At 38.2% G+C, this 26710-nt stretch overlaps 1 protein-coding gene across 2 annotated transcripts in view; it reads left to right on the forward strand.

Moving 5' to 3' along the window:
* The first annotated feature begins 6361 nt into the window (after positions 1-6361).
* The window catches only part of LOC126419269 (oxysterol-binding protein 1), a 297237-nt gene continuing 276888 nt past the window's right edge, over positions 6362-26710 (forward strand). Inside the window, exons 1-2 of one of the 2 annotated variants that reach the window (XM_050086426.1) lie at positions 6362-6577; positions 6969-7031. In XM_050086426.1, coding sequence (XP_049942383.1) covers positions 6450-6577; positions 6969-7031 — 191 coding nt within the window. In that variant the 5' untranslated portion in view covers positions 6362-6449. The remainder of the gene's footprint in view (positions 6578-6968; positions 7032-26710) is intronic. The other variant, XM_050086427.1, reaches the window with a different exon arrangement.

Here is a 26710-nt window from a genome sequence, read left to right on the forward strand (position 1 = left end):
AAAAGCAACCTTATATATTCTGTGTGTATATTTTGAGTATTTATTTTTATTGTATTATAATGACAAATCATTTATCATTGTGAGATGATCCCCGAATGAAGAAGTAAAAAATGATCTAGAGCCAGTAAGCGCCCACAATAGTTTGAATTTCTCCCATTTTTTTCATCACAGTCATTTATGAGGATACGTATGGGAGGAAGTAATATAGTGCTTGAATATTCTTTGAACATACACTCGCCACAAAAAATCCCAGCACTAAGAGATAATTAATGCACACTAATGTAAATTCAGGAATACATACATCTAGATAACAGATTTCAGTGGCTAATGTTGCAAGTTCACAGGTTAAAATAAGCATGAGAAAATCCATTGGAATTGTGTGATTTGTGGTTTATTAGTCTCATAATGTGCATAATCTAAATCATTTGATTCAGTTACAGGACACACGTCAAAATTGTGGTAAAATTTCACCATAAATATAAAACAGCTGATGTTAACAAACAGCATCATGATAGTAATACAATTTTGTTACATGTACATACAATAAAATCTAACATTTCATTATCCCATGCTCAAATTATCGTTTCATCCTCTAGGAATTCTTCTAGTGAATAGCAGCATTTCTCGCCTGGAATCTGCTGCGGCCTTGTTTTTAAAATCTCTGGCTTCATGTTAAATATGTTTTTGCCCATTAATTTGTTGTATATTGTCATCCCCATATACCTTGGAGTCTGTGCATATAATTTAAATTGTTGACAATATTTTGCTGTTTCAGTATTCAAGATACACCATTTGTACTTTCTCAGAAAATTATACCATATCTAATGACAGATTCAAAATAACTATAATACGCTATTTTTTGTGTATTCAAGTCAGTGGAATTTACTAGTATTTGCATTGTAGATGCAAAACTGCTTAGTTTGATAGGAAGTCATTATGTGTATTCCAGCTAAAGTTCTTGTACACATTTAGTCCTATGAGTTTGGTAGTATCAACTTCTTCATAAGTTAACTGTTATGTTGTATTTTAAGTTCCACATATTTAGAATGTTTGGTCTTGAAATATACTGTATGGGTTTTTGCAATGTTCGGTTTCAACCCATTTAACTGGAACCAGTTTTCTAGGGTATCCAGTGGGGTTATGATGGAGCTCAGAATTTTTCTGTGTCGTTATCTTCAATTAAAACAGAAGTGTCATCTGCAAAACAGAACTGATGGGGAATTTATATTTATGAGTAAGTCGTTTACGTAGAACAGGAATGGGATTGGCCCCAAAATGGAGACTTGAGGCACACCTTGTGATACTCTACTCCATTTAGAATAATAATTAACTGCATTTGAAGTGATAGTTATCCTTTTTTTGTGTTGTGTAAGTATGATATGAGCCAATTCAGAGCATTGCCCATAATCCCATGTTTGTCTAATCTGTAGATAGGCAAGGCATGGTTTATGGAGTCAAATGTTTTTGCAAGATCACAGAAGATACCTGCCACTTTACTCCTCTGATCCAGAAATCTGCATATCTTTTCAAGAAAGTTATTCACTGCATCCAGAGTGTTTTTTTTTCCTGGTTAAAATCCAAATTGGTTACTTACAATAATATCATTTTTTACAACAAAATTTTTGATCTGGTTCGCAGCTGCTTTCTCTAACATTTTCGAGAGGACTGGAAGAACAGAATTAGGATGATAGTTTCCCATGTCTTCTCTTGACCCTTTCTTGAACAGAGGTCTGAGTTTGACATACTTCACTCCATCAGAAAAGACTGATTGATTATTTTAGTTATGGGAGGTGCTATTCTGTCACACACTGCTTCCATCACTTCAGTGGGTACCCATCCCACCCAGCAGAGTTTTTATTTTTTTAATGATGATATAACATTTTCCACATCCTTTACTGAGACTTTTTTAAAATCGATGAGATACTCAGCTTCTTGGTGGTGACCAAAGGGATTTACTTTACTCAGATATTCTGCTACATCAACATCTGACTTTGCCACATTTATGAATAATTCATTTAAACAATCTGATATTTTTAATGAACACTATATGACATTATGGAATGAAAGTAAGCATAGTATGCCAGCTTTTTCATTTTTATATCCCCTATGTCTGACAAAATTCGCATTGCAAACAGAGATTTGTTAAGACACTTCAGCAGTTCTGTGGTGTGCTCCTCCCAGTTGAATTTATTATCAAGCTGTAGTCCCAAGAATTTAACACTGTCCACTTCTGCTATCTTCTTGTCATCGTATGTTAGACATATACTCATGGGACACCCCTTACAAGCTCTGAACTGCATGTAGTGTGTTTTTTCAAAGTTTAGTGACAAAGAATTGGCTAGGACCAGTGATTAATGTCTACAAATATTTTATTAGCTGATCTTTCTAAGACCGCTTGATTTGTTATTTATTATGTCTGTATCATCGGCAAACAAAACGAACTTGGCATCTGGTAATGTTACTGATGAAAGGTCATTGATATACACAAGAAAAAGTAAGGGCCCCAAAATGGAACCTTGTGGGACCCCACATATAATTAGTTCCCAGTTGGATGATGCCTGATAGCTTGATACATGTCTCTTTCCTAATAACACCCTTTGTTTCCTGCCAGAGATATAAGATTTGAACCATTTTGCAGCATTTCCTGTTACACTATAATACTATAATTTACTTAAAAGGATATTGTGATTTACACAGTCAAATGCCTTTGACAGATCACAAAATATACCAGTTGGCTGCAATTTTTTGTCTAATGAATTAAGCACATTTTCACTGTAAGTGTAGATAGCCTTCTCGATATCAGAACCTCAGCCTTTACAGTAAGGCTATTGTCTAATTTAATCCTAGATATTTCATTAATACTAACTGTATCTCTGACTTGACAATAGAGAATGCTACATTTATCTTGCTTTTATATTATACAATGAACTTATGGTGGTACATTAATAACTGATGTAATCACCAGAATGTTGAATGCAAGCCTGCAAACATGCACACATTGTGTTGTGCAGGCACCACATGTCAGTTTGTGGGATGAGTTTCAAGCCTGTTACACTTGGTCAGTCAATACAAGGACGGCTAATGTTGGTTGTGGATGACGCTGGAGTTGTTCTCTGATAACGTCCCATACATGCTTGATTGGAGACAGTTCTGGTGATCCTGCAGGTCAAGGCAACATGTCGATACTCTATAGAGCATGTTGGGTTACAACAAGGGGTATGTGGGTAAGTGTTATCCTGTTGGGAAACACCCCCTAGAGTGCTGTACATGACTGGCAGCACAGCAGGTTGAATCACCAGACTGACATACAAATTTGCTGTCAGGATGCATGGGATAACCACGAAATGCTCCTGCCGTCATACGAAATTGCACCTTAGACCATAACTCCAGATGTAGGTCCAGTGTATACAGGTTGCAAACAGGTTGGTTGTAGGCACTCTGTTAGCCTCCTCCTAACTAACACATGACCATCATTGGCATTGAGGCAAGCTTTCATCAGAAAACACAACAGACCTTCACTCTGAATACTTCATCTTTTTAAAAGCATTCTTCACTGACATCAGTTTACCACATCCCATCTCAAAGGTAACTTCTTGCAGCAACTGTCATTGGAGTTACATTTTGACTCTCCTGCACTTTCTAAATGAATCCGAGATTAAAAGCAATGACAATTTTCTTAGGATCAACTTTATTTCCTCTATTAACCCTCTCTGGTAAGGGCTGGAGACCAATGAACAATACTTGGAATTTGTTGAATGAGAGTTCCTTTTTAACTACCTCTTGGGAGGTGAATTACATTTCCTTGGAATGCTTCAAATGACTCTATCTGTTATTTGGCTTCTCACAACTGACATTGTGGTTGTTACGCTCCAATTTGCTCTGGATGTATACTCTGAGAAATATTAGTATTGTCTCTCTTTCTGATAACTGATTGCTAACTGTATACTCAAAGAATAATATGTCTTTCCATCTATTTGTGTGCTGCACATTACATTTGATTATGGTGATGGTCAAATGGCAGTCTCTGCACCAAGCATCTGTCCTTTGTTGGTCTTCCTACATTTTGCTAGTTTTCTGCATTCTCTTTCTTTTTTATAGATAACAACATCTATGCATAGATTCACATAAATTCTAACATGATTATTGTGAACAGAAACGGGCATCTTGACTCTCCCTTGGTGTACTCCTTGAAAATTACTTTCGCATCTGACAATATCTCCGTGTTGAGAGTGATGTGCTGTGCTCTATCTACTAACAACTTCTCATTCCAACCAAAAAGTTAATCTAAAATTTTATTCACTAAGGGATGGTGCGGAATTGATATCAAATGCTTTCTGGAAGTCAGAGGAACACAATATCAAATGGCATGCTTCTACCTACTGACTTCTAACAAGCAGAATTCCACAAGATTGTTGTTTATGTTGATATCTACAGTGGAGATTTCTGGTCTACAAAAAGATCAAAACAGGTGAGCATAAAATAGCTTCAGTAATTCAACAACAGATTAATACCAGCATTGTAGGTCTATACTACTATCATTGTGGACTAATATCTCCCTCTCTAAAGAGAAGTTTTTGGCAGTGCGTATGAACCCGGCATTGCTTTAATTGTATTTTGTCAAGATTTATTGTTCTGTAATCAACTCTGTTCTAGTCTATGTGATTATTGCACCAAACAGTATTTATACCAATGCAATTTAGGCACAATGTTGTTATCTGTGCAAGGAGACTTCTAGTGGTGTCGTAGTGAACAATCTGTAATCTTGTCAGAGGATCCAGTTTAAAATACTAGTAATTTCCAAACCTTTTATTCTACTCATGTCACGTCTGTTTGTTGCCGATGGTGAAACCAATGTTTTTGAAGTTTCATAATGATTATTTACTGTCCATATTTCACTTGAGCAACACCTAACAGTTTTATGTGAAGCTTTCCAATAATTGTGTACCATTGGTGATATGTCTTTGTAACACACAATCACAAACAAGTCATCAGTATCCATGACCTTTTAAAAGAAGAAATCAAAAGTATAAGAACAATGAACTGTAAAAAAAATACAATTGTAATCCAAAATAAAAATCACACTCTACAACGTTGCTCTATTTTACATGTGTTAATTGGGCAATGAATGTGGTAAGTGTGGCCGGGCCCTACAATCATACATAATACATCTCAGCTCAGTTTGGTCCCTGATTATTGCAGTTCTCTATTGATGGTTCACTTTTGGTTGTTAAGCTTAATGGCTGATTTAATTTGTGCATTCAAAATTTCAGATATGACTGTCTTCTTCAGGCTGTGTGGAATGGTATTATTGGTGCTTGCTATTTAGCTGAAGTGCTGTTAGTGAGCACACAAATAGTCAGCCACGAACATTTGAAGGAGGTGACTAGCTTAATAATCAATTAATCAAAAAAAAAAATACTGTGCACTAAGATGGAATCAACAACTTGCTTGTACACCAGAAACATATCATGAGTCAATAACTAAATCAATTACAGTTTAGGCGTTGCAGTGAGTCGCTGCCAAATTATTTAAGTGACCCACACAAATTTTCTTGGACTAAAGCGGCAGAAACTTATACTAACGTACTTTTCAAGTAATTGAGTAGATGGGTTGGCTGTTATATGTGATCCTGTTAAAATGCCCTTGCTTTATCTTCAGCTTCATTTGTCATCCATTCATATCAGTGAGGGGGCTGCAGGCATGTCTGCCTCTCAACATGGAGATTTGTGGACCTGAACATGTTAAGAACAGTATGTTTACTCATGTCATTCTGAAGATAGTTTTCTTTTGCTAATGTTTTTTTGTAGATTATTTTTTTCAGTGCGTATATACGTCTTTCCGTACGCGCGTATTCCATCTTCACTGAGTATCAGTTAACATTCGCTGGGTAGAAAGAGAAAATGGGCCTGCCAATGTTTAAGATCAGAACGACTGCAAAACAACCCTTGAATTTACAGATGTGTCCTACTGTTGGTCCTCTAAGATCAAGTGTTATTTACAGGTGATAAATATTACAATAATGTATTACAGGTGAGCAGATGGCCTTTCACTAAGCACAGTACTTGCTGCTTTGTGAAACACACCACGAAGGAAATTACAGGGTTCTTTCACATCACCTGCGGCCAGTAATAATACTAAATGTAATCGTTTCACGGAGGCGAAACTTGTGAGTGAAAATTACAGAAAAAACAATGGACACAAGCAAAAAAACACTTGAATTTGCTTTCATAGACAACTATAAAATATAGTATATCTATATTTGCGCAATGAATGATGCAATGTCCAATGCATTGCATCTTAATTTGGTGTCCTGTATTCGCAACGCCCTGTCGCTTTTCTGGCGTAGTAATACTTCAGACGTCGCATTGAGGTGCTGCCATCTTGAAAATGGTGGTCTGCGTTACGTGGAGTGATATGTGCCTGCAATAGTTTAACAATAATTTACCGAAATGGCTGATGTAAAATCGTCCCACAGTGAGCCTGAAATGAAAGGATGGCTTTTCAAATGGACCAACTATTTAAAAGGATACCAGCGAAGATGGTTTGTGCTGTCTAATGGACTTTTGTCGTATTACAGGTAAGACTGTACAGACACTTTCACCTAAATGATATGGATTATGTCATTCGCACGTACTAGAATGCTTTGCTGTCATTCGAATGATTTGCGCAGAAAACAATGTCATGACATTATGTAGCTAAGAGCAATAACAATCTGGCCATGGATGTCAACCAGAACTTAACTTTCTTTCTAAAAGTCTCAGCGAAGTAGTTTGACATTTAATCGGCCTTCAGCTGTTCAGTAGATAATACCTTGCACGACTTTGTCGCTCATTAAAGTAGAAAGAAAGAAAAAAAAGATTACATAGGAGTATTATTAGCCATTCACTCATCCCTTAGAGTAATAACATTTTTAGGTTCGGTTAGATAATTTTGGTGTCATGCTTCGTACAAATCAGGGTTTATTCTAGGGCCGAAAATTCGGGGGGGTCCAAACTGTCTATCCGCCGCCGCCGGCGGGCTGCTCGGACGGAGTAAGTACTTGTAATCGCTCGCATGAACTCAGTTTGTGCTCACAACTTTAATTTGAAAACTAACTCTGCTCGCAAACAATTTTGGCTTCCCCATTCCATGTTAGCAGTGCTGTTTAGAAGAAAGCTTTCTTTGGCTTGCATGTCCCCAGCTCCAGTCCGCCCCCCCCCCCCCCCGGTTAGTCCTAGAACGCTTCTGAAAACTACTTGTTCCTATTAAATGTAGACCAGTCCAATCATTGTAACAACCTCATTGTAAAGGATTTTTGCCATAAATAGAATAAGCCCTGAAGCTGATGGCACTTGTAGTGTTTGGATGCCTGGTGTGGATATAGTTGCTCAGTTGAAAATGCAGACCATAGTGTAGTGGATCAATCAGAATCTGCCCAAGGTTAGCTGCTTTACGTCATGGAAGCCTTTATTGTTTGTAAACCTGTTAGCGGATGTTGTTATCAACCAGTGCAAATAAATAAATGCGGACTAGCAGCTCGCTGATGTATTTGCGATTTTTTTGCTTTTATATGTTTAGGTATCAGCATTGCAGCTGTTACATGCACAGCTGTCATAAGTTAAAATGTTTTCTAGGAACTGGATGTATTTATCTTGTATCAGTTACAGTAGAGTAAGGGAATAACTGTTATTATATATTGTCACTATAAGAGCATAATATTCTGTAATGAAATGCTGTAAAATGGCTTTGCATTCTCGTTACAGTAGGTCCTAGTTACCAGTAGTCACATGATCACTGGGGAGCCAAACATCAAGAGTTATTAGTTGTGTGGAATATAGCAAACTGTAGACTATATTTTTTAGCCTCATTGTGCGATGCATTACTCCCAGGAGTAAGCCTTCTCTCTTATATTCCCAACCAGTGTTATCAAAGTGAATGCGTAATACTTCCTGCAGCCATTAGAGCCAGTGGAATGTACAGTGTGGAGCACTATGGTACAATACATAAAGTCTGATTTGAAGATGACTTCAATTGAGGATCATATTGACTAGATTGAGAAATTCATTTCAATTGTAAATAGCTAACAACTGCACAGGATTACTCAGTCTCATTAGTCTCCATAAAGATTGTGTTCATCAGGAGTGAGATAATATTCATAAGTCAGGTGAAATAAGTCATAATTCGCTGCTAGTCAGTGTTATGAAGTAAGACTTTCCAGTTACCAAATTCATTAGTGGGAATTAAATTTTTGCAAGTTACAATTGTAGCTTTTTTTTTATTAAAATAATTCCCAGTGACATTATAAGGGATGTTAGGAAGGGTCAGTTTAAATAGTTAAATGATAGTCACTCCTGTTAGTTATTAAGCATTGCGTAATATGAAGTTCTGCAAGATCCTTCTCTATTTGCTTGATCCATAGGGAGCCAGTGATTTTACACTTGTTGGCTGTTTTGAAGATCTTACAGGACAACTTGTGGGAGCCCATTCTGTACATGTGTACGAGTTGTTGTCTTCTGATGGCATTGGTGATGTTTTCTTGGTGTTGGTAGACTTTGATTAGGTGTTACCATTGTCTCTTATCTGGTAGGATCCTCGGTCCCACTGTCTTTCGCAGCAGTTTTCTTTCTACTAATTAGAAGATTCCTTTTGGGGTCTCCTTGATTAGGGATAGGCACACTGCTGCACGGAGAACTGACAGTTTGACTGTTGTGTTATAGTGTCTTAGTTTGACATTCATTGATAGATTTTTCAATGTGTACATTTTTCTGCAAGCATGGTATGCACTATCTAATTTGATTTTCATTTGATTGACAGCAACTATTTCACCGAGATCCATATGCTAAATTTCTTTAGTTTTAGCTCCTTTGATATCCTTGGAAGCAGTGACTTTAGCTTTTCATCCAGCTGTCTTGTTACATGTTGTTTGAAGTTTTTGTAAAAGATTTTGTATGTTACTGCAAGGAGAAATATTCGTCTGTACTTACCACAATCTGTTTTGCTTCTATTTTTGTGTATTGGGTGGATAGCAGCTGAGGCCCAGTTTTCAAGGAGTTTCTTGTTGGCCCATATGTTCAGGACTGCTGTTTATATATGTTTGTGTGTGTTTTCTCTAGTTAATTTCAGTTTTCTACCACTATCCCATCTGCCCCAGAAGCTTTGTTGTTTTTGAGGAGATTAACAACCTCTTGGACTTCATGATTTGTGGGAGGAGGGATGTGTTTGCTGTTGGTATTTGTAGGTTTTGCAACTGGGAGTTGGTGAGTAGGTTTCTTGGCATCTAGAATTTTATAGGAGCAGTTTAGTATTAAAAACGTTGTTTACTTTAAATGGCCGTGAAAAATAATTTGTTCAAAGACAGAAAAAAGGATGAGTCTCTGTCTTTGCATACATTTAGTTTCTGTTTTCTAGAACGAACATTTATCGGTAGATGTCAGAATAAAGAACCTTCAAGCATATTTACCTTGCCAAGACATAATGTTTCTAATAAAGGACCTTGGAAGGAAAAATATGTTTTTTTTTTTTTTTCTGTGACACTGAAAAACAAGATTGTTGCTCATGGATGTTCAGGAACTGTGAGTAGATGGTACTTATATCACTAAAAAAAAAAGTTATGTTCCATCATCTTTCTGGTGTGCATCTGGGATAGTCTCATTTCTTCTTCCACTATTTGGGCTCATAACTTTACAACCATTTTCAAGGTGAGTCGCTGTCATAATTTGAACCACTTGAAACAATACTGTGGAGTAAATGCTTGTTTAAAGGATAAAAACTTTTTGATATCAAATTATTTTAAAATTTTGTGCACGACAGTTAGTAAAATAATTTAACCGATAGGAGAATGGTTTTAGGTAACCAGGGTAAAAGTTACATATTGGACGTTCCCCCCGCCCTCCCCCCCCCTCCCCCCCCTCCCCCCCCCCCCGCCCGCCCGCCTCTCCTCCCTCCCTCCCTCCTTCGCTCCATTGCAGTTTTCAATAAGTCGTGGATACAAACATTAAGCTTCATTACCTGTCAATTTGTTGCTCTGCTTGGCATTTACATTCTTTGGCCGCATTCGGGAGGACGACGGTTCAATCCCGCGTCCGGCCATCCTGATTTAGGTTTTCCGTGATTTCCCTAAATCGCTCCAGGCAAATGCCGGGATGGTTCCTCTGAAAGGGCACGGCCGACTTCCTTCCCTGTCCTTCCCTAATCCGATGAGACCGATGACCTCGCTGTTTGGTCTCTTTCCCAAAAACCAACCAACCTACATTCTTTGGTCCCTCTCTCTCTCTCTCTCTCTCTCTCTCTCTCTCTCTCTCTCTCACACACACACACACACACACACACACACACACACACACAGAGAGAGAGAGAGAGAGAGAGAGAGAGAGAGAGAGAGAGAGAGAGAGAGAGAGATATTGTTTTAACTTGAGACAACTAAACATCTCGAAAATGATTCATGAGGCAAAAAGTTAATATTAGTTAAAGGCGACATCCGCCTGTGCTACAACCGGCTGCCTCCTAACCACCCGTTCTGTGTGGGTGGGGTGAGCTTTATATTTTCAGGTGGGAAACCCCATTTTTATTGCAAATTCAGATTCTGCACCAAACGAGATATACAGTTTACTCAAACTATTATTTTCCATTTGTGGTAGATGGCACTGTAATCGACATATGTCTAGTGTGCCTCTTTTTGCAGTTAAGAACCAACGTATTCGGTTCTGCATTGCATTTACAATGTAAATGTGAACTTTTATGTTCAAACGGTGGATATTGATGTTCAGATGTTAGCTGAGGCTGCAAATGTGATTGTACAGTACAAAGAATATGGCTAGACATTGACATTTCTGTGCAGGTAGGCTGCTTGTATGGTAGTGTAGTGTTTAAGGGGGTTGGGTTGATTGTGGTGAGTTTCCAAACCATTATAATGCTTGTGGCCACACGTGAGCCCCACCGCCGGCCGCTGTGGTCAAGCGGTTCTAGGCGCATCAGTCTGGAACTGCGCTGCTGCTACGGTCGCAGATTCGAATCCTGCCTCAGGCATGGATGTGTGTGATGTCCTCAGGTTGGTTAGGTGTAAGTGGGCCTAGTTCTAAGTCCAGAGGACTGATGACCTCAGATGTTAAGTCCCATGCTGCTTAGAGCCATTTGGACCATTTTGAACCCCGCCACCAGGGTGATTGATTTTGGTGTGTTTCCATCCAACTGCTGTAAATCTTCCATTGGCCGCTACACTGCTACCGCTGGGATACAAATCACAACCATTACAATAAGGTAAAACGTCAACAGAGCTATGACAGATGCACCTGCCGTGAATGCTCACTGGAACGAAGCACCCCAGTGGTGAGAGGCAAGGGGCCCACCAAAGTCAAGCACCCCTATGGTGAAAGGTAAGGGGCTCAACAATACACTGGGAACAGACATTGATGTTGCTGTTTCTGGGTCACATTGAACATAGCTTCTAACTAGACATTGAAATGGTGAACCATATTTTACTGTACCATCAAGTTTGTAACACTAAAGTAAACTTGAGACATCCATGAGAAGAGAGTGGGGCGTGCAATAAGTAATGCAGTGCATTTTTTTTTCTCAGCCAATTTCGGTTGGAAAATGCAGAGTTTGTTATGGGACGTCATGGAATATTCCCACTTCAGCCCGTACAGTTTTATAAAGTTCCGGTAGGGAGCAATGCTACACTTAGCCTTCAAAAGTTTGCCTGTAATGGAGATGTGTTCTGTGGAGAGAGCTGCCATTGAAATTCTTTTGGCAGAAAACCAGAGCATTGCAGATATTCATAGCCACTTGCAGAATGTCTATGGAAGTCTGACAGTGAACAAAAGCATGGTGCGTCATTGGGTGAGGCATCTGTCATCGCAGTAGGGTTGCGCAAATCTCTCCAAACTCCAACATACTGCTGTCCGCATGCAGCTATGACTCCTTCAGTGGTTGAACGTGCAGACACACTCATTCGAGGTGACTGATAGATCACAATCAAACATCTTGCTCAACTGGACATCACTGTAATGCTCACAGGGCTTCATTGGATTGTTCTTCCTCATCCACCGTACAGCCTGTATCTTACACCTGCCAACTTCCATCTGTTTGGCCCAGTGAAGGATTCATTCAGTGGGAGGCAGTATGTGGATGATGGGGAGGTTGCTGATGGAGCAAGATGGTGGTTTCAATGTCAACCACTAGAGTAGTACCATGTGGGCATACAGGCATTCAATTAAGGTGGTGTAAATCTGTCACATTAAACGGTGATTATGTTGAAAAAATAGGGTTTTGTAGTCGAAAGAATGCAGCATAATACTGAAATTTCTTACTCTGTGAGAATTGAAGGGCCATGTGTTTAATTGTTAAAAACCATTCAACAGCCAAGATCGCATAATATATTCCTTTGTTATTTAAGACAACCAGTTTCAACAGACTACACTGTCATCTACAAGTAAGAAAATCTTTTGTTGTAAAACATTTTCATTTGATGCAGACCTCTTGTGTAAGAGGTCAAGTACATAAAAATATTGCATTATAAAAGGTTTCTCACCGCTAAAATATTTAAAAACATAAAGCACCTTGTGCAACAGGCTATGTCTGTATACATATTGCTCATAGTTGCTTGTTGCGTTATACAACCTGGTACACAATAGCACAACTGTTTACATATGCTGGTGTATTGGAATCCTGAATAAATCAACCTGCATTTGGGGAGAGGGAGGGAGGAAAAAACTGTCGCATTACTTACTGAGTGCCCCTCATATGTTGTAATTGAATGTAGAATCAAATGCGTTGGTTCCTAATTGCAAAAACAGGCACTTTTGATGTTTCTCGATAGAATACGAATATGCATAAAAATGGATGAGGGCAAGGGGGGGAGGTTTCCAGTTTGAAAATACAAAATTGACCCAGCCCTCGCTGGGTTAGATGATGGCCAGTTGTAGCACAGACACATGTCCCCTTTCCTAATATCAACTGTTTACCTAGAAACTTTTTGTGGATGATGCGTTGTTTTTGAGATTTTTGTTGTCTCAAGTTAAGACAAACATCCTGTTTATTTACATATCATATATATTAAAATATATATATATCCTATGTGTGTCCAAATGTTCATTAGAGTATTGTGTAAAAATTTGAAGTAAATCGGCTGAGAACTTTTCGATATTTTTGGTAATAATATTTCCCCTTTATATGTTACGTATTTATTATGTGTATTTAAAAAAAAAAAAAAAAAAAAAAAAAAAAAAAAGATATATAAAAAACAATATTCACATTCAGTATTGTCAAAATTTTGAAGTAATCATTGAAGCACTTCGGAGATTTAAGTTTTCAGGAAAAGAACCTGAGGGTTTTGCTAACAACATATCCCATGTATGGAATTCCAGTAGATGTATAAAAAAAATTTCTTGTATTTGAATGCGATGTTGGCTCAAAATTTCAAAGGAATCAGAGAAGAACTTTTGGAGACAGAATTTCAAACAAACGAACCTTTAAACTTCTATTTATATAGATTATTAGTTTGGACTGAATTAGAATATTTCAGGTGTAAAATACGGGGTAATGGTTGCTACCATCAGCATCAACTGGTGTACATGGTAAAAGCTGTTGTTTGTATTACTTAGGTATTATTTTGTGGTGACATAGAAATTCTTTAAGCTCTAGGTTAGTTTGGAAGTTGACAGTTGGTTGTGAGTTGACAATGCTATGAATGTGATGTTATAAAGATAACCAAAGTACTTATTGTGACGTATATTTTGTGCATATTGCATTTACGTACGTTGCTTTCATGTCATGGGTCAAAGCAGTGATGGTGTCACTAAGGTCAGTATTTCCTGTGGCTATTAAAATTTTTGGGGTAGTTTTACAGTAGGGCAGAAAGTTTGCTACCACAACCTATACTGTTAATTGTGATAGATTGCTATGCACTACATAGAGAAGGGATTGAGCAACAGACAGACACATTTCAAGTACATTCAAAAGTAGTCTAACCTATTGAAAACAATCTTCCTTCAGGTATAGAAAAATCGATCCCCCCACCTCTCTCTCTCTCTCTCTCTCTCTCTCTCTCTCTCTCTCTCTCTCTCTCTCTGTGTGTGTGTGTGTGTGTGTGTGTGTGTGTGTGTGTGTGTGTGTGTGTGTGTGTGTGTGTTTTTCTTCCCTTTTGTACCATAAGTCTGAGGAAGGATTACTTGGTGGACTTAATATGCATGTCTGTCACTCAATGCCATCTCTGTGTGGCAAACAGCAATGTATCCTAATACATGTTCCGAGTATCCCATACCAAATTTTCCATTGTTTGATAACTTACATTGAACACTGTTAGTGAAGTCTTAACTTTGCATGAATTATCATTTTAGTACTTTCATTTTAGAAATTAATTTTAGATGTGGTCAGTTTTACATACATTCATTGTGGCTGGAGATTTTGCAGCAAAATGTCTGAGTTTGAAGCATTCTTAAAGAAGCAATGAAGGTCATATACACTAGGTAGAGAAAACTGGCCAAAACCCTAAATAGACAGCAGTGATACTTTCGGGGTGGATCCAGGAGTATAGTGGAAGGATAGGCTAGCAATAGCTGTAGTGTGTAGTATGTATTAATTGCAGTAGTCAAGGGATACAAATCCACCAAGACAGAAACAGAAACTGCTCGTGAGATTGTTTGTGCAAGACTCAGTATGAAGGGAGGGAACAAAGTGATAACTTGATCATTCTCTCAAATACCAGACTTTGCCACAGATTTAAGTGAAAACTTTTGAGAAAACCTCTGTTCCAAATTACATATTCTCCAATTGTATCATCATTGTATCATTGGAGAATAATTGTAGAAGGATAGAAAGTGATTTAGAGCGAATTTCTTTTAATGGGATGAATGGCAGCTTGCTGTAAATGTAGAGAAATATATGTAAATTCAGATGTGTAAGAAAAAAAATTGTAATGTTTGAATACAGTTCTAGTGGTGTGCTTCTTGATAAAACCATGTCAATTAAGTAACTTGGGATAACATTGCAAAGCGATACAAAATGGAATGAGCATGCAGGGATGGTAGCAGAGAAGGCAAATGGTTGACTTTAATTTATTGGTAGCATTTTAGGAAAGCTCATCAACAAAGGAGACCATGTGAATAAAACTTGTGCAAGCCTTCCACAATTGTTCGGGGTCCCCACCAGGTTAGATTAAAAGAAGACATCAAAGCAATTCAGAAGCTTGCCCATAGACGTTTCATCAGTAGATTCAGTCAACGTGCGGGTCTCATGGAGATGCTACAAGTACTCAATACTGAAATGGCAATCCTTGGAGGGAAGAAAATGTTTTTTCCACATAACACTGTTGAGAAAGTTCAGAGAACACACACTTGCAGCTAGCTGCTTAATCATTCTACTGCCATCAAAGTACATTTTGCATAAAGATGAGAGAAATCATGGCTCATATGGAGGCATATTGACAATAGTTTTTCCCTTGCTCCATTTGCAAGTGGAATAGGAAAGAAAATAGTGGTAGTTTTTGTATGTCCGTCCTTTTGGCTGGAGTTCTTGGGGACCAAGGCTGTTCACTGTTGTGAGAAAAGGAAACTCTTACAGCTGTCCTTATGATATTACTTATTGTGTAGTTACCAGTTTCGGCACTTTGATGCGCCATCTTCAGGTCTGTATGCATAAACAGTAGCATTATCAACTTATCAACCATGTTACACAAAGACAGATTAAGTGAATTTACAGTAATCATTTGATAGAATGAACAGATACATCTATTGTCACATACCTAAGGTATACCGTAGCAAATTTCCACTCTATACATTGTATAATTATGTTATTCATTATACTTTGACACGACACATGGATCATGTTTCTTTGCTTCGCTTGTTTCTGAGGTTGCCGTCTCCTTCGTATGTTTGTCATCTTCTACAGTTGTTTTGTCTTTCAGTATGTTATTTCAAGGTTGTACTGATAATTTATGCTGGACTGGCCAATAAAAATCATGGAATAGTTATTTAATGAAGTTATTAAACTGCCAGTTACTTGTGGGTGAATACAGACTAAGCAAAATTGAAGAAGAATTGAAGAAAATAAAATGGACTGTAGGTGGTCTGAGTGAAGTACATTATAAAGTGGAACAGTGTGTAACTCTGAAGTCAGGAAATGTTCTGTATCACTTCAAAAAAAAAAAAAAAAAAAAAAAAAAAAAAAAAAAAAAAAAAAAAAAAAAAAAAAAAAAAAAACAACATGGTAGAACAAAGGGTGTGGGTTTCGTAATAAATAAAGATGAAAAACACGAAGTATCAATAATAGAAGGAACATCAAGTAGAGTAGCAAGGCTTGTTATTAAAATATCAAAAAGATACAAACTACAAATAGTCCAAGTATACACCCCTACAGTAAGCTATTCAGATGATGAAGTAGAAGCATTTTACGAAGAAGTAAAAAATGTGCATAACAAAGGACGAGACTGCCACTTTAAACTGGTAATTGGGGACTTAAATACCAAAGTCGGTATAAAAAAATAGGGTGATGTCTCAGTAGACTGCCATGGAATCGATGAGAGGAACGAAAGGGGTGAAAGGCTAGTTCAATTTGTGGAAGACAATAAATTATTCATCATGAACACTTTTTTTAAGAAAAACACTAAATGCCAGCTATGAAAAACTAAGTGTAACATGTGAACTCATAAAATTAGGAAAGACAACCACTTACGTTTAGAAGATTGATGCGTGGCACGCACAAACACATGATGGAAAAAGGTAACACTAGCTTTTGGGTTCTTACTTCTTTTAGTACACACACACACACACACACACACACACACACACACACACACACACACACGTCCACATTTGTGGTTTGTTGAGGGGTGGCGTGGAAAGGAGAGAAAGCTGTTGTGAAGAGGGAGACATGTAGGGGAGAGCACGGGACAGCAGTGGAACGAGAGAGAGAGAGAGAGAGAGAGAGAGAGAGAGAGAGAGAGAGAGAGAAAGAGAGAGAGAGAGAGAGAGAGAGCCTGCAGGAGAGGAGAAGGAAGAGTGGCGGGAATAGGTAGTACACAGCTGGGAAGAGTGTGTGTGTGTGTGTGTGTGTGTGTGTGTGTGTGTGTGTGTGTGTGTGTGTGTTCTTAGTAAAAAGAGGTATTTTTCCATACCTATGTAGCAACAAAAGGCAATTAAAACAAGTAGAAAGATTTACGTATTCAGTAGATTACATAAAGAGGCAGTAGTGTTGTAACTGAAAGAGAAAGTTCAAGCTGTGGCCTGGACTATGTATAAGAACTGTGGCTCAAGTTAGAAGAATAATTGACTAAGCTCTAGGTAGACATGCACTTAATACAACAATTCTTGATGGAAAAGACCATTTGTGGGATATATTCTTGGTAAAGAAATTTCTAAAGAAACAGTGACTATGTTACAGTAGGCGTAATGCAAAGATAAGGGCTGTAAATAGAGAGACACTAAGGAAAACAAGTTGAGCTGTCAGAAGACCTGAAGCTTTCAGAGACTACCGTAGCAGGATCTTATCAACGGATTTCTCAGAACTCAGAGAATTGCTGGTTATATGTGTTGGCTGTTAGTGGCAAAAAGTTACTGCGCACACATTTATAGAGGGGACAACAACTGAACTTGGCAGTAGCAAAGCAAAAGTGGAAATTTTAACTTTATTTTCAAATTTTCCTTTACAAAAGAAGATCAAAGAGTACTGACGTAGTTAATTCTCTCACCACTGCAAGTATGAGGGATATAGATATAAGTGGGAATTATATTGAGAAAGAGGTGAAATTGATCAGTTTTAACAAAGCATCAGGCCTCAGTGGAATCCCTGTCAGATTCTGTATAAAGCTTGCGGCGAAGTTAGCTCCTGTTTTTATAGCATGGATCCCTTGAAGCAAGAAACTGTACCCAGTAGGTGGGAAAAAATAAGTAAATAAATAAAATCAGGTCACACCCATCTACAATAAGGGTAGCAGAGGTGTGAATCAAACTGTTATCCGAAATCCTTGACATCGATCTGTTGTAGAATATCAGAATATACTGTGGATTCAAATGTGGTGAAGTGTATCAAACAGAGTAACTCCCTCCATGTCAACCAGTATGGACTGAAAAACATTGGTCATGTGAAATCCAAGTTGCAATTTTCTCACATGACATCTTTAGTTCTGTTAGAACAAGGCAGCCAGATACATGCAGTATATCTTGAGTTCCAAAGAACATTTTGCACCATACTACAAAACTTGAGAAATTCTTTATCAGAGGTGGACAACTCTACTTTTCACTTTTTTACCAGATAGACCAAAAACTAATTTGGTTGTCAAAGTACTGTAGATTACAGAATATTTTTCATGTCATTCTTATGATGCATTAAAAGTAAATTTCAGTTCATTTTTTTATGCAGAGTGAATAATAAACCTGAAATTTGTAGATAAATTTGGGAGTTGCCCAGTGTTGATGCACATGTGACAATTTGTCAGAGTTTAAAACTGGACAGACTTTTTAACAGGTATGTGCATTTTTGAAAGCAGTGGGCTTGACATTGTATTAAGAAAATCATTTTTATAGCCCTTTTCTATGGTAATAAAACAGAATCAGTATAAATAAGTAGCCTACAGTACGAAATTCTTAGTTATGCATGGCACAAACAATGAGATATTTTATTCATCATCTTCTTTTATTATGTCAGGCTTACTCAAATGTTATAGAAGTTAAAAAAATCAATTGTTGCAAAGCTGATGAGCTACCTAATCTTGTCAGTCATAATTTATTCATGGTCAGAATGTTGTAAATGTTCACATACACAACTTTCAAGGACAGCACTTTCAACTTCCTTCTAACATTGACCCTTGTTTTCTGTTTTATTGTATGGCAAAATCTTTTAACTTCTGTTACATACTGGGATGCTGCAACAACTACTTTAAACAGAACTGTGAAGTTTTTACAACATTTTAGAGCCCTTGAGGAGTACAGTGATGTGATACTTAATACAGTCTGTAGTAAAACTTAGCACACGAAGACACGGAGATTCTGCCGAATATGAAGGTAAAGACTGCTGTCATTTTTTCATCTGGTTTGCAACACGAACATCACAATTGGGGGGAGGGGTGGCTTCTTTATGGAATCTGAATTGTAGCAGTCTTGGCCTTCATGGTTAGCACATTTCCTGTCTAAATTTCCAGAAAATTTTACTCTAAGCCATAACAAACATCACGCTTCCTTTATGAGCTCTTGAATGCTATTGAAAAAGTATGTGCTTATTGTTGAAGATACACACTATGTGGTCAAAAGTATCCGAACACGCCCAAAAACGTTCGTTTTTCATATTAGGTGCATTGTGCTGCCACCTACTGCGAGGTACTCCATATCAGTAACCTCAGTAGTTATTAGACACCATGAGGGAGCAGAATGGGGTGCTCTGCGGAACTCACGAACTTTGAATATGGTCAGGTGATCATGTGTCACTTGTTTCATACGTCTGTACGCAAGATTTCCAAACTCTTAAAAATCCCTAGGTCCACTGTTTCTGACGTGATAGTGAAGTGGAAACGTGAAGGAACACGTACAGAACAAAAGTGTACAGGCTGACCTTGTCTGTTGACTGAGAGGGACCACTGACAGTTTAAGAGGGTCGTAATGTGTAATAGGCAGGCATCTATCTAGACAATCGCACAAGAATTCCAAACTGCATCAGGATTCACTGCAAGTAGTTTGACAGTTAGGCAGAAGGTGGGGAAACTTGGATTTCATGGTTGAGCGGCTGCTCATAAGCCACGTACCATGCCGGTAAATACCAAACGACGCCTTGCTCGGTGTAAGGAGCATAAACATTGGACAATTGACAGTGGCAAAACATTGTGTGGAGTGACGTATCATGGTTCACAATTTGGCGATCCGATGGCAGGGTGTGGGTATGGAGAATGCCTGGTGAACGTCGTCTGCCAGCATGTGTAGTAAAAACAGTAAAATTTGGAGGCGGTGGTGTTATGGTGTGGTCATATTTTTCATGGAGGGGACTTGCACCCGTCATTGTTTCACATGGCACTATCACAGCACAGCCCTACATTGGTGTTTTAAGCAACTCCTTGCTTCCCACTGTTGTAGAGCAATTCAGGGATAGTGATTGCATCTTAGAACACTATTGAGCACCTGTTCGTAATGCACGGCCTGTGGCGGAGTGGTTAAACAACAACAACAACAACAACAACAACATCCCTGTAATGGACTGGCCTGCACAGAGTCCTGACCTAAATCCTGTAGAACACCTTAGGGATGTTTTGGAATGCCGACTTTGTGCCAGGCCTCATCGACAGACATCAATACCTTCCGTAAGTGCAGCACTCCATGAATAATGAGCTGCAATTCCCCAAGATACCTTTCAGCACCTGATTGAACATATGCCTGCGAGAGTAGAAGCTGTCACCAAGGCTAAGGGTAGGCCAACACCATATTAAATTCCAGCATTACCGATGGAGGGTGCCACAAACTTGTAAGGATACTTTTGATCAGATAGTGTATTGTTGGTTCCCTATATTGGTTAACAAAATAGCTAAAACTATATGTCATACAGCACAGCAATCAGTCCTTTCTGTTATGTTATAAATCAAAAACATTTGTTAAGTACCTAGAAGAGTTCCGAAAATAGTTTGCATTTACAAAATAATTTCCTTGTCATGTAAAATGTAAGAGTTGCAAAGTACCCACAATGCCTTGTAAAAATTATTTATACATATAAAAAAATTCAGCCCCCCTTTAAAAACTACTGTACAAATTATAGTCAACAGATTGGTTTTCTTGTGGGGTTATGTCTGTGAACATTGCCAAAAATTTGTAAATAGGAAAGAGAAATTTTAGACCCATAGATGCAAGATGTACTAATTTTATTTTTATCTGGTAATTACTAGTTTTATTATTTGTTGCAATGTGTTCCACATTAAAGGTTTTAGTCATATCCACTATGTTGGTTTCTCATCATATTCTTCCTCACATTTTTGGTGTGGTTGTTGACTAGTGTGTCCATGTACACTGAAAAGTTCATCCTGGAGTTCCTGCTTACATGATAGTTCTTTGAACTTTTTATGGTGGAGAAAATTTTGAGAAATCATCAAACAAAATTGTGTACAGGCTTGAAATTGTTAGACGTGTCACTGCAGATTATGAAAGTAGTATAGTAATTTCTGTTTGGGCAGCAGATATTACTTTTTGTAATATAATATACAACTTTATTCACACAATATACTTCTATTAGGCCCAAACTAACTGCTGTATATACAATGTAGGTAATTTGTGTTCAATTCAGTAGCTATGTTTCAGTTTAGCACTGCTGATACTCAAGTGCACTTTGTTCCATTACCTTCTAATATAGGTAGACACTACTAAAACCTAAAGTCAAACTTACTTACCTAATTTGTTAAGAAAGTAAATTGACAGTACTAAAAACCCTCTGGCAGATTAAAATTGTGTACTGGACCGATACTTGAACTCGTTGCCTATGCCTTTTGTCGGCAAGTGCTCTGTTGACTGAGCTACCCAAGCACAGGCCATGCCCCGTTCTCGCAGCTTTACTTCCGGCAGTACCTCATCTCCTACCTTCCAAACTTCACAGAAGCTCTCCCACAAAACTTGTGAGACTAGCACTCCTGTAAGAATGTATACTGCAGAGACATGACTTAACTACAGCCTAGGGAAAATTTCCAGAACAAAATTTTTTCTCAGAGTGTACACCGAGATGAGACTTCCTGGCAGATTAAAACTGTTTTAATATGCCAGAAAGTTTCATATTGGTGCACACTACACTGCAGAGTTAAAATTTCATTCTGGAAACATCCCCTGGGGTGTGACTAAGCCATGTCTCCACAATATTTTTTCTTCCAGGAGTGCTAGTCTTGCATGTTTAACGAGAGAACTTCTGTGAAGTTCGGAAGGTAGGAGATGAGGTACTGGCAGAAGTAAAGCTGTGCTGATGTGGTGTGACTCTTGCTTGGGGAGCTCAGTCGATAGAGCATTTATCTGTGAAAGGCATAGGTCCCGAGTTTGAGTCTCAGTCTGGCACACAGTTTTAATCTGCCAGGAAGTTTCCTATCAGGATACACTCCACAGCATACTGAAAATTTTATTCAGGTAGCAGTACTATAGGTCTTGCCTAGTCTTTAGAGACCTCCAGTAAAATATTTCATGAATACCTGTTCTTCTGGTATAAATTGGAGGTGTACTGGATTATAAACTGCTACTTACTATTCAAGATTTTATTTTATATAGAATGTTCTCTTCGTTCAGACCAGGTGTCTCATTATACCTACCCAAGTATGATTTCATAATGAAACATTTATAAAGGTGAATGTCATCTCATGCTACAACTGCCCTTGCTGTGTGTCAAAAATAACATTTTGACTTCTTTCACCTTAAGGAGCCAGTTGAAAAGGGACTAGTTCAGAAACTCCCTTCTTTTACTGAAGCAGGGGAAATGAGTTTTGTTTTGTAGCTTAATACTAAGTAGGGCTTTAAGAAAATGATGAAGATAGCATAACAGTTAATGAGGCTTGTTTGGTTATTGTAATACAATTTATTACTCCTCTACAATGTGCCATGTTGCTCTTAGAGTAGGCCTAGTAGTAGTAGTGAATGAGAGGTGATGGAATGGGTAGCTAAACCAGAAATCTAGCCATGAAATATTTTCTATATGATCTCTCTCAAATTAAAAACTAATTAATGCCCTCTGTTTAAGGAAGTTGATGCATCTCAGTATAGGAAGTATTTTACAGCTGGAATCTTTCTATTTGGCAGGACTACCCAACAGTTTCTGGTGCTTGTAGCAGTAAGTAGATTTTCATGATGTGCGAGTACATTTTCTTTCGTCATGAGAGAATGCTTTAAAATGTGCCTTCCATTTTGTATGAGTGTGGTATCTATGTTTTCTCTTATTCTTTTTTGGTGTTACTGTGTTGCAGATCAGAGAAATCCCATATTTCTTTATGCATCATTATCTGATAGTTTCTTTTTTAAAAAAATTATGTTGACATTTATTTCTTATTAAGTTAGACTGAGCTTCCAGTTTCTTCTTTACAACTTATGAGCATGTTAGAGAATGGTACTTAGCAAATGAGTGTCTGGATTTAAATGAACTAGTCTTGTAAAACTTTGCTACTGATCTTGCAGACTCCACTGTTGTGTGCCCAAAATTGTAAAATCATTGTCATTAGGAAGTCAAATAATTTCTCAGATTTGTCCAAGTTTAATCATGTGAACCCATTCAGTCAAATACAATTATTCTGTTATAACTACCCTTGTGGTCTTTCTTCATAGTGCATGACTAAGCGAGGTGTCACCAATCCTTTCCACAGAACAAACTATACACTCTGGTCCTGTTCAGGCTGAATTTAAACAACTTTGTAATAATTAGGCTGCTTCCCATGTCTAACATCTACTCCAATATATACAGAACCTCACACTTCCTCTTAACCTTATTACTAAGATACTATAGTTCGGTTACTCAATAATGATTTTCTTGTTCTTGATCTGTGTTCTGTATTGAAAACATTTTTGGTCTGATTGACGTACACCTGTCCTTCATTTGTCCTAGATTAACTGTAATCATTCACCCAGGATTCTTAACCACTTCAACAACAGCCTGAAACCTTTGACTCTCCTTATCCACCTCTTCTTCTGAAGTCACTCATCACTAATGTCACTGTTTTTCTGTACCAGCAACCTCATAGTGTGTGACGGAGGCTACTTTGTGTACCATTGTTACCCCCTCTTTCTCCTTTTACAATTATGAGTGGTTCATGGGGAGGACGATTTGCTGATAAGCCTCTGTTTGGACTCAGATCTGTCTAATTCTGTCTTCATGGTCTCTTCATGATGTATATGTAGGAGGAGGCAATATATTGGTTGATTCTTCAAGGAACATATGTGGGCAGAACTTGGACCACACTGTGATGCAGAATGTCTCTCTTGTGGAGTCTGCCACTGGAGTTAGCTGAGCATTTCCGTGATGATTTCATGCTTATTAAATGAACATGTAACATACTTTCCTACTATTCTTTGAATCTTCTTTGTTTCCTCTGTCAATCCTACTGCCTATGTATCCCAGAATGATGACCAGTATTCAAGTATTCATAAAATTATTAAGTGTTTTGTAAGCTACTTCCTTTGTTGGCAGACTAAATGTCTTAAGGATTCTTCCAGTGAATCTGTCTAGCATCTGCCTTACCTGCAGTTAATTGTATGTGGTCCCTCGACTTCAGCTTGCTCCTTATGCGTACTCTAAGGTAATTTACAGAAGTAACTGATTCTAGAGACTGTTCTGAAATTGTGTAATCATACAATATAGGGCCTGTGACACTGTTGGTCTGATATTCTGTATGCTCATATTTTGGTCATTAGCTGCCAGTGCTGAACTGGACTGAATGCCTTCCAGAAGTAAAGGAACATAGCATCTGTAAGGCCATGGGTATCTATTGCTTTCGGGCCTCATAGATGAACAGAGTGAACTAGGTTTCACAGGATTCTTGATTTCTACAGAGGAAGTTTTCGGTCTCCTGAAATGTCATAATACATGGGCATAAAATGTGTTCCAAATTTGCTACAACAGACTGATGTCGGAGACCTTTAGTTTTTAAGTCTGTTTGACGACACTTCCCCCACTCCCACCCCCCCTAAGCATTTGGAATGCTTCACTCCTCCAGAGACTTGACAATAGACTGCTGAGAATTTAGTATATCTACGCATGTCACACTGAAATATCAATTTATTTATTGCTTTCACCAATGTCATTATGACTGTGCATTATTTACACTTTATCAGTCAAACTTGAATTGGGATTAATTCTGATGTAACCAGAATGATACTGTCTTCACGGATAAGTTAGAGAAGGGTTTGCAGTCATATAACTGTCAGTTTTTGACTTTGATATTAGTTATGGGTGAAATGTTTGCCACATGTCCTTATGATGGTGAACCTCAACTTATTAATTTTTTCAAGAAGACTCACTCCATTTCAGAAACTAAATTCGGGTGGTCTTTACCCTGAACACTTGTATTCACAGTCAAACCACCAGTGAACAACCATTTCTTCATTCTGGCACTGGGTATACCACAAATGTTAAATATTCTTCCGCATATACCGTGTGTTCCTCTGCAGAGTCGTCAAGTGTGTTTTGTCTGTGGATATACCACAAATGTTAAATATTCTTACTCATATACCGGGTGTCCCTCTGAAGGGGCATCAAGTGCATTTTGTCTAATGTTTGTGCAGATATTTGCAGTATTGTTCTTTCAGTGTTTAGCTGGAGTCAGCTAAAACAAAATACAGTAGACCTACTACTCATCATGTCTTTTCTGCGATGCCCAGTGTCAATGCAAAATGTCAGTGTGTTTTCTGTTACAAGCAAAATTATTTGTAAAGCAAAATTTTACTTGCCCATATGATGGTTCCCGAGATAGTCTAATGCAATAACTGTTTTATCAATACCCACTGGAGTACTGGTTGTTCATCGTGTTTCACTGCCACTGTTAATACATATAACTAGATTGAATATTGCACTAGACTAATTAGGGACTGCTCTATTGAATGGGCACTTAATACTCCACTTTAAAAATAATCTTGTTTGTTACAGGGAACAAACAGACTTTTTCCATCAAAACTGGGCATTGCATGATAGATGTGATGAGCAATGTTTGTTGCAGTTTACTCCAGCTACACATTGCAAATACGAAGTTGAAGATATCTACCGAAACACCAGAGAAAATGCACTTGCCGATCCTTAGAAGCGACATGTGCATTAAATGTATATCTGTTCTGTAACAAAACTGCTGTTGCTCCCAATGATGCCTGATCACTACTTCACTGTTTTATTTCATTGATGAAATCTCAGAATATCAGCTGATTGGCAGCATTGTCTTGTAGCAATGTTTAGTGTTTCCTACTCATCATTTTCAGGTGAAGTGATAGTTTCCTGTTTTGTGTTATCTTTTATTGTCACTGGACTCTGACACTGCTGGTGAGGAGATAACAGGTTGGCCAATTGTGTTCCGTCCAAAGAAAGTATTGCAAAAAGTGATGGAGTAGGTCCTTGTGGGATGGGGGTCCGGATGTAGATTCTTGGTATTCCCTGCCCATTCTGTCAGCTGCTTTCTGACCAAGTTCTTGATGGCCTTTCACTATTGCCTAATCTCATGAAAATTGTTGTCTCTGTTGATGAGACTGTCATGTAATCTTATTACCACTGCTTCTCAAAGTACAACTGGGCGAGATGGTGCAATGCTTAGCATGTGGGGCTTGCATTCAGGACAGCAATGGTTCAGATTCATTCCAGCTATCCAGATTTAGGTTTTTCCTAAATCACTCATGCAAATGCCGGGATGGTTCCTTTGAAAGGGCACCACCAACTTCCTTCCCATCTTTGAAACAGAGATTGTTCTCCATCCCTAATAATCTCAATGTTGACAGGGTGTTAAACTCTTATCTTCCCAGAACCCTTTGGCACACCTCAGCACCTACATCTGTTCAAAACTAAACATGAGTCCTTCGTTGATACTGTGCTCTATCACTTCAGACTTGTTGTTCAGTCAAAGTGGATGCTTCTGACTTGCTCCATATGCTGTTGCCAGACACAAAGCTGCGCCTGGCCGATATACTGCATGCTGCCTGATAACTGTACATACAAGGCATCTGCTGTCCTAGTTGGTCTGATTTAATGAAACATGCTTCACTTTTGTGTGTTCTGTAGAAGATAGTTTATATGTGATATTTCTCCATTATCCTAACTGCATACAGAATGA

The sequence above is a fragment of the Schistocerca serialis genome, chromosome 9 (genome assembly GCF_023864345.2).
Source record: "Schistocerca serialis cubense isolate TAMUIC-IGC-003099 chromosome 9, iqSchSeri2.2, whole genome shotgun sequence".
NCBI classification, from domain to species: domain Eukaryota; kingdom Metazoa; phylum Arthropoda; class Insecta; order Orthoptera; family Acrididae; genus Schistocerca; species Schistocerca serialis.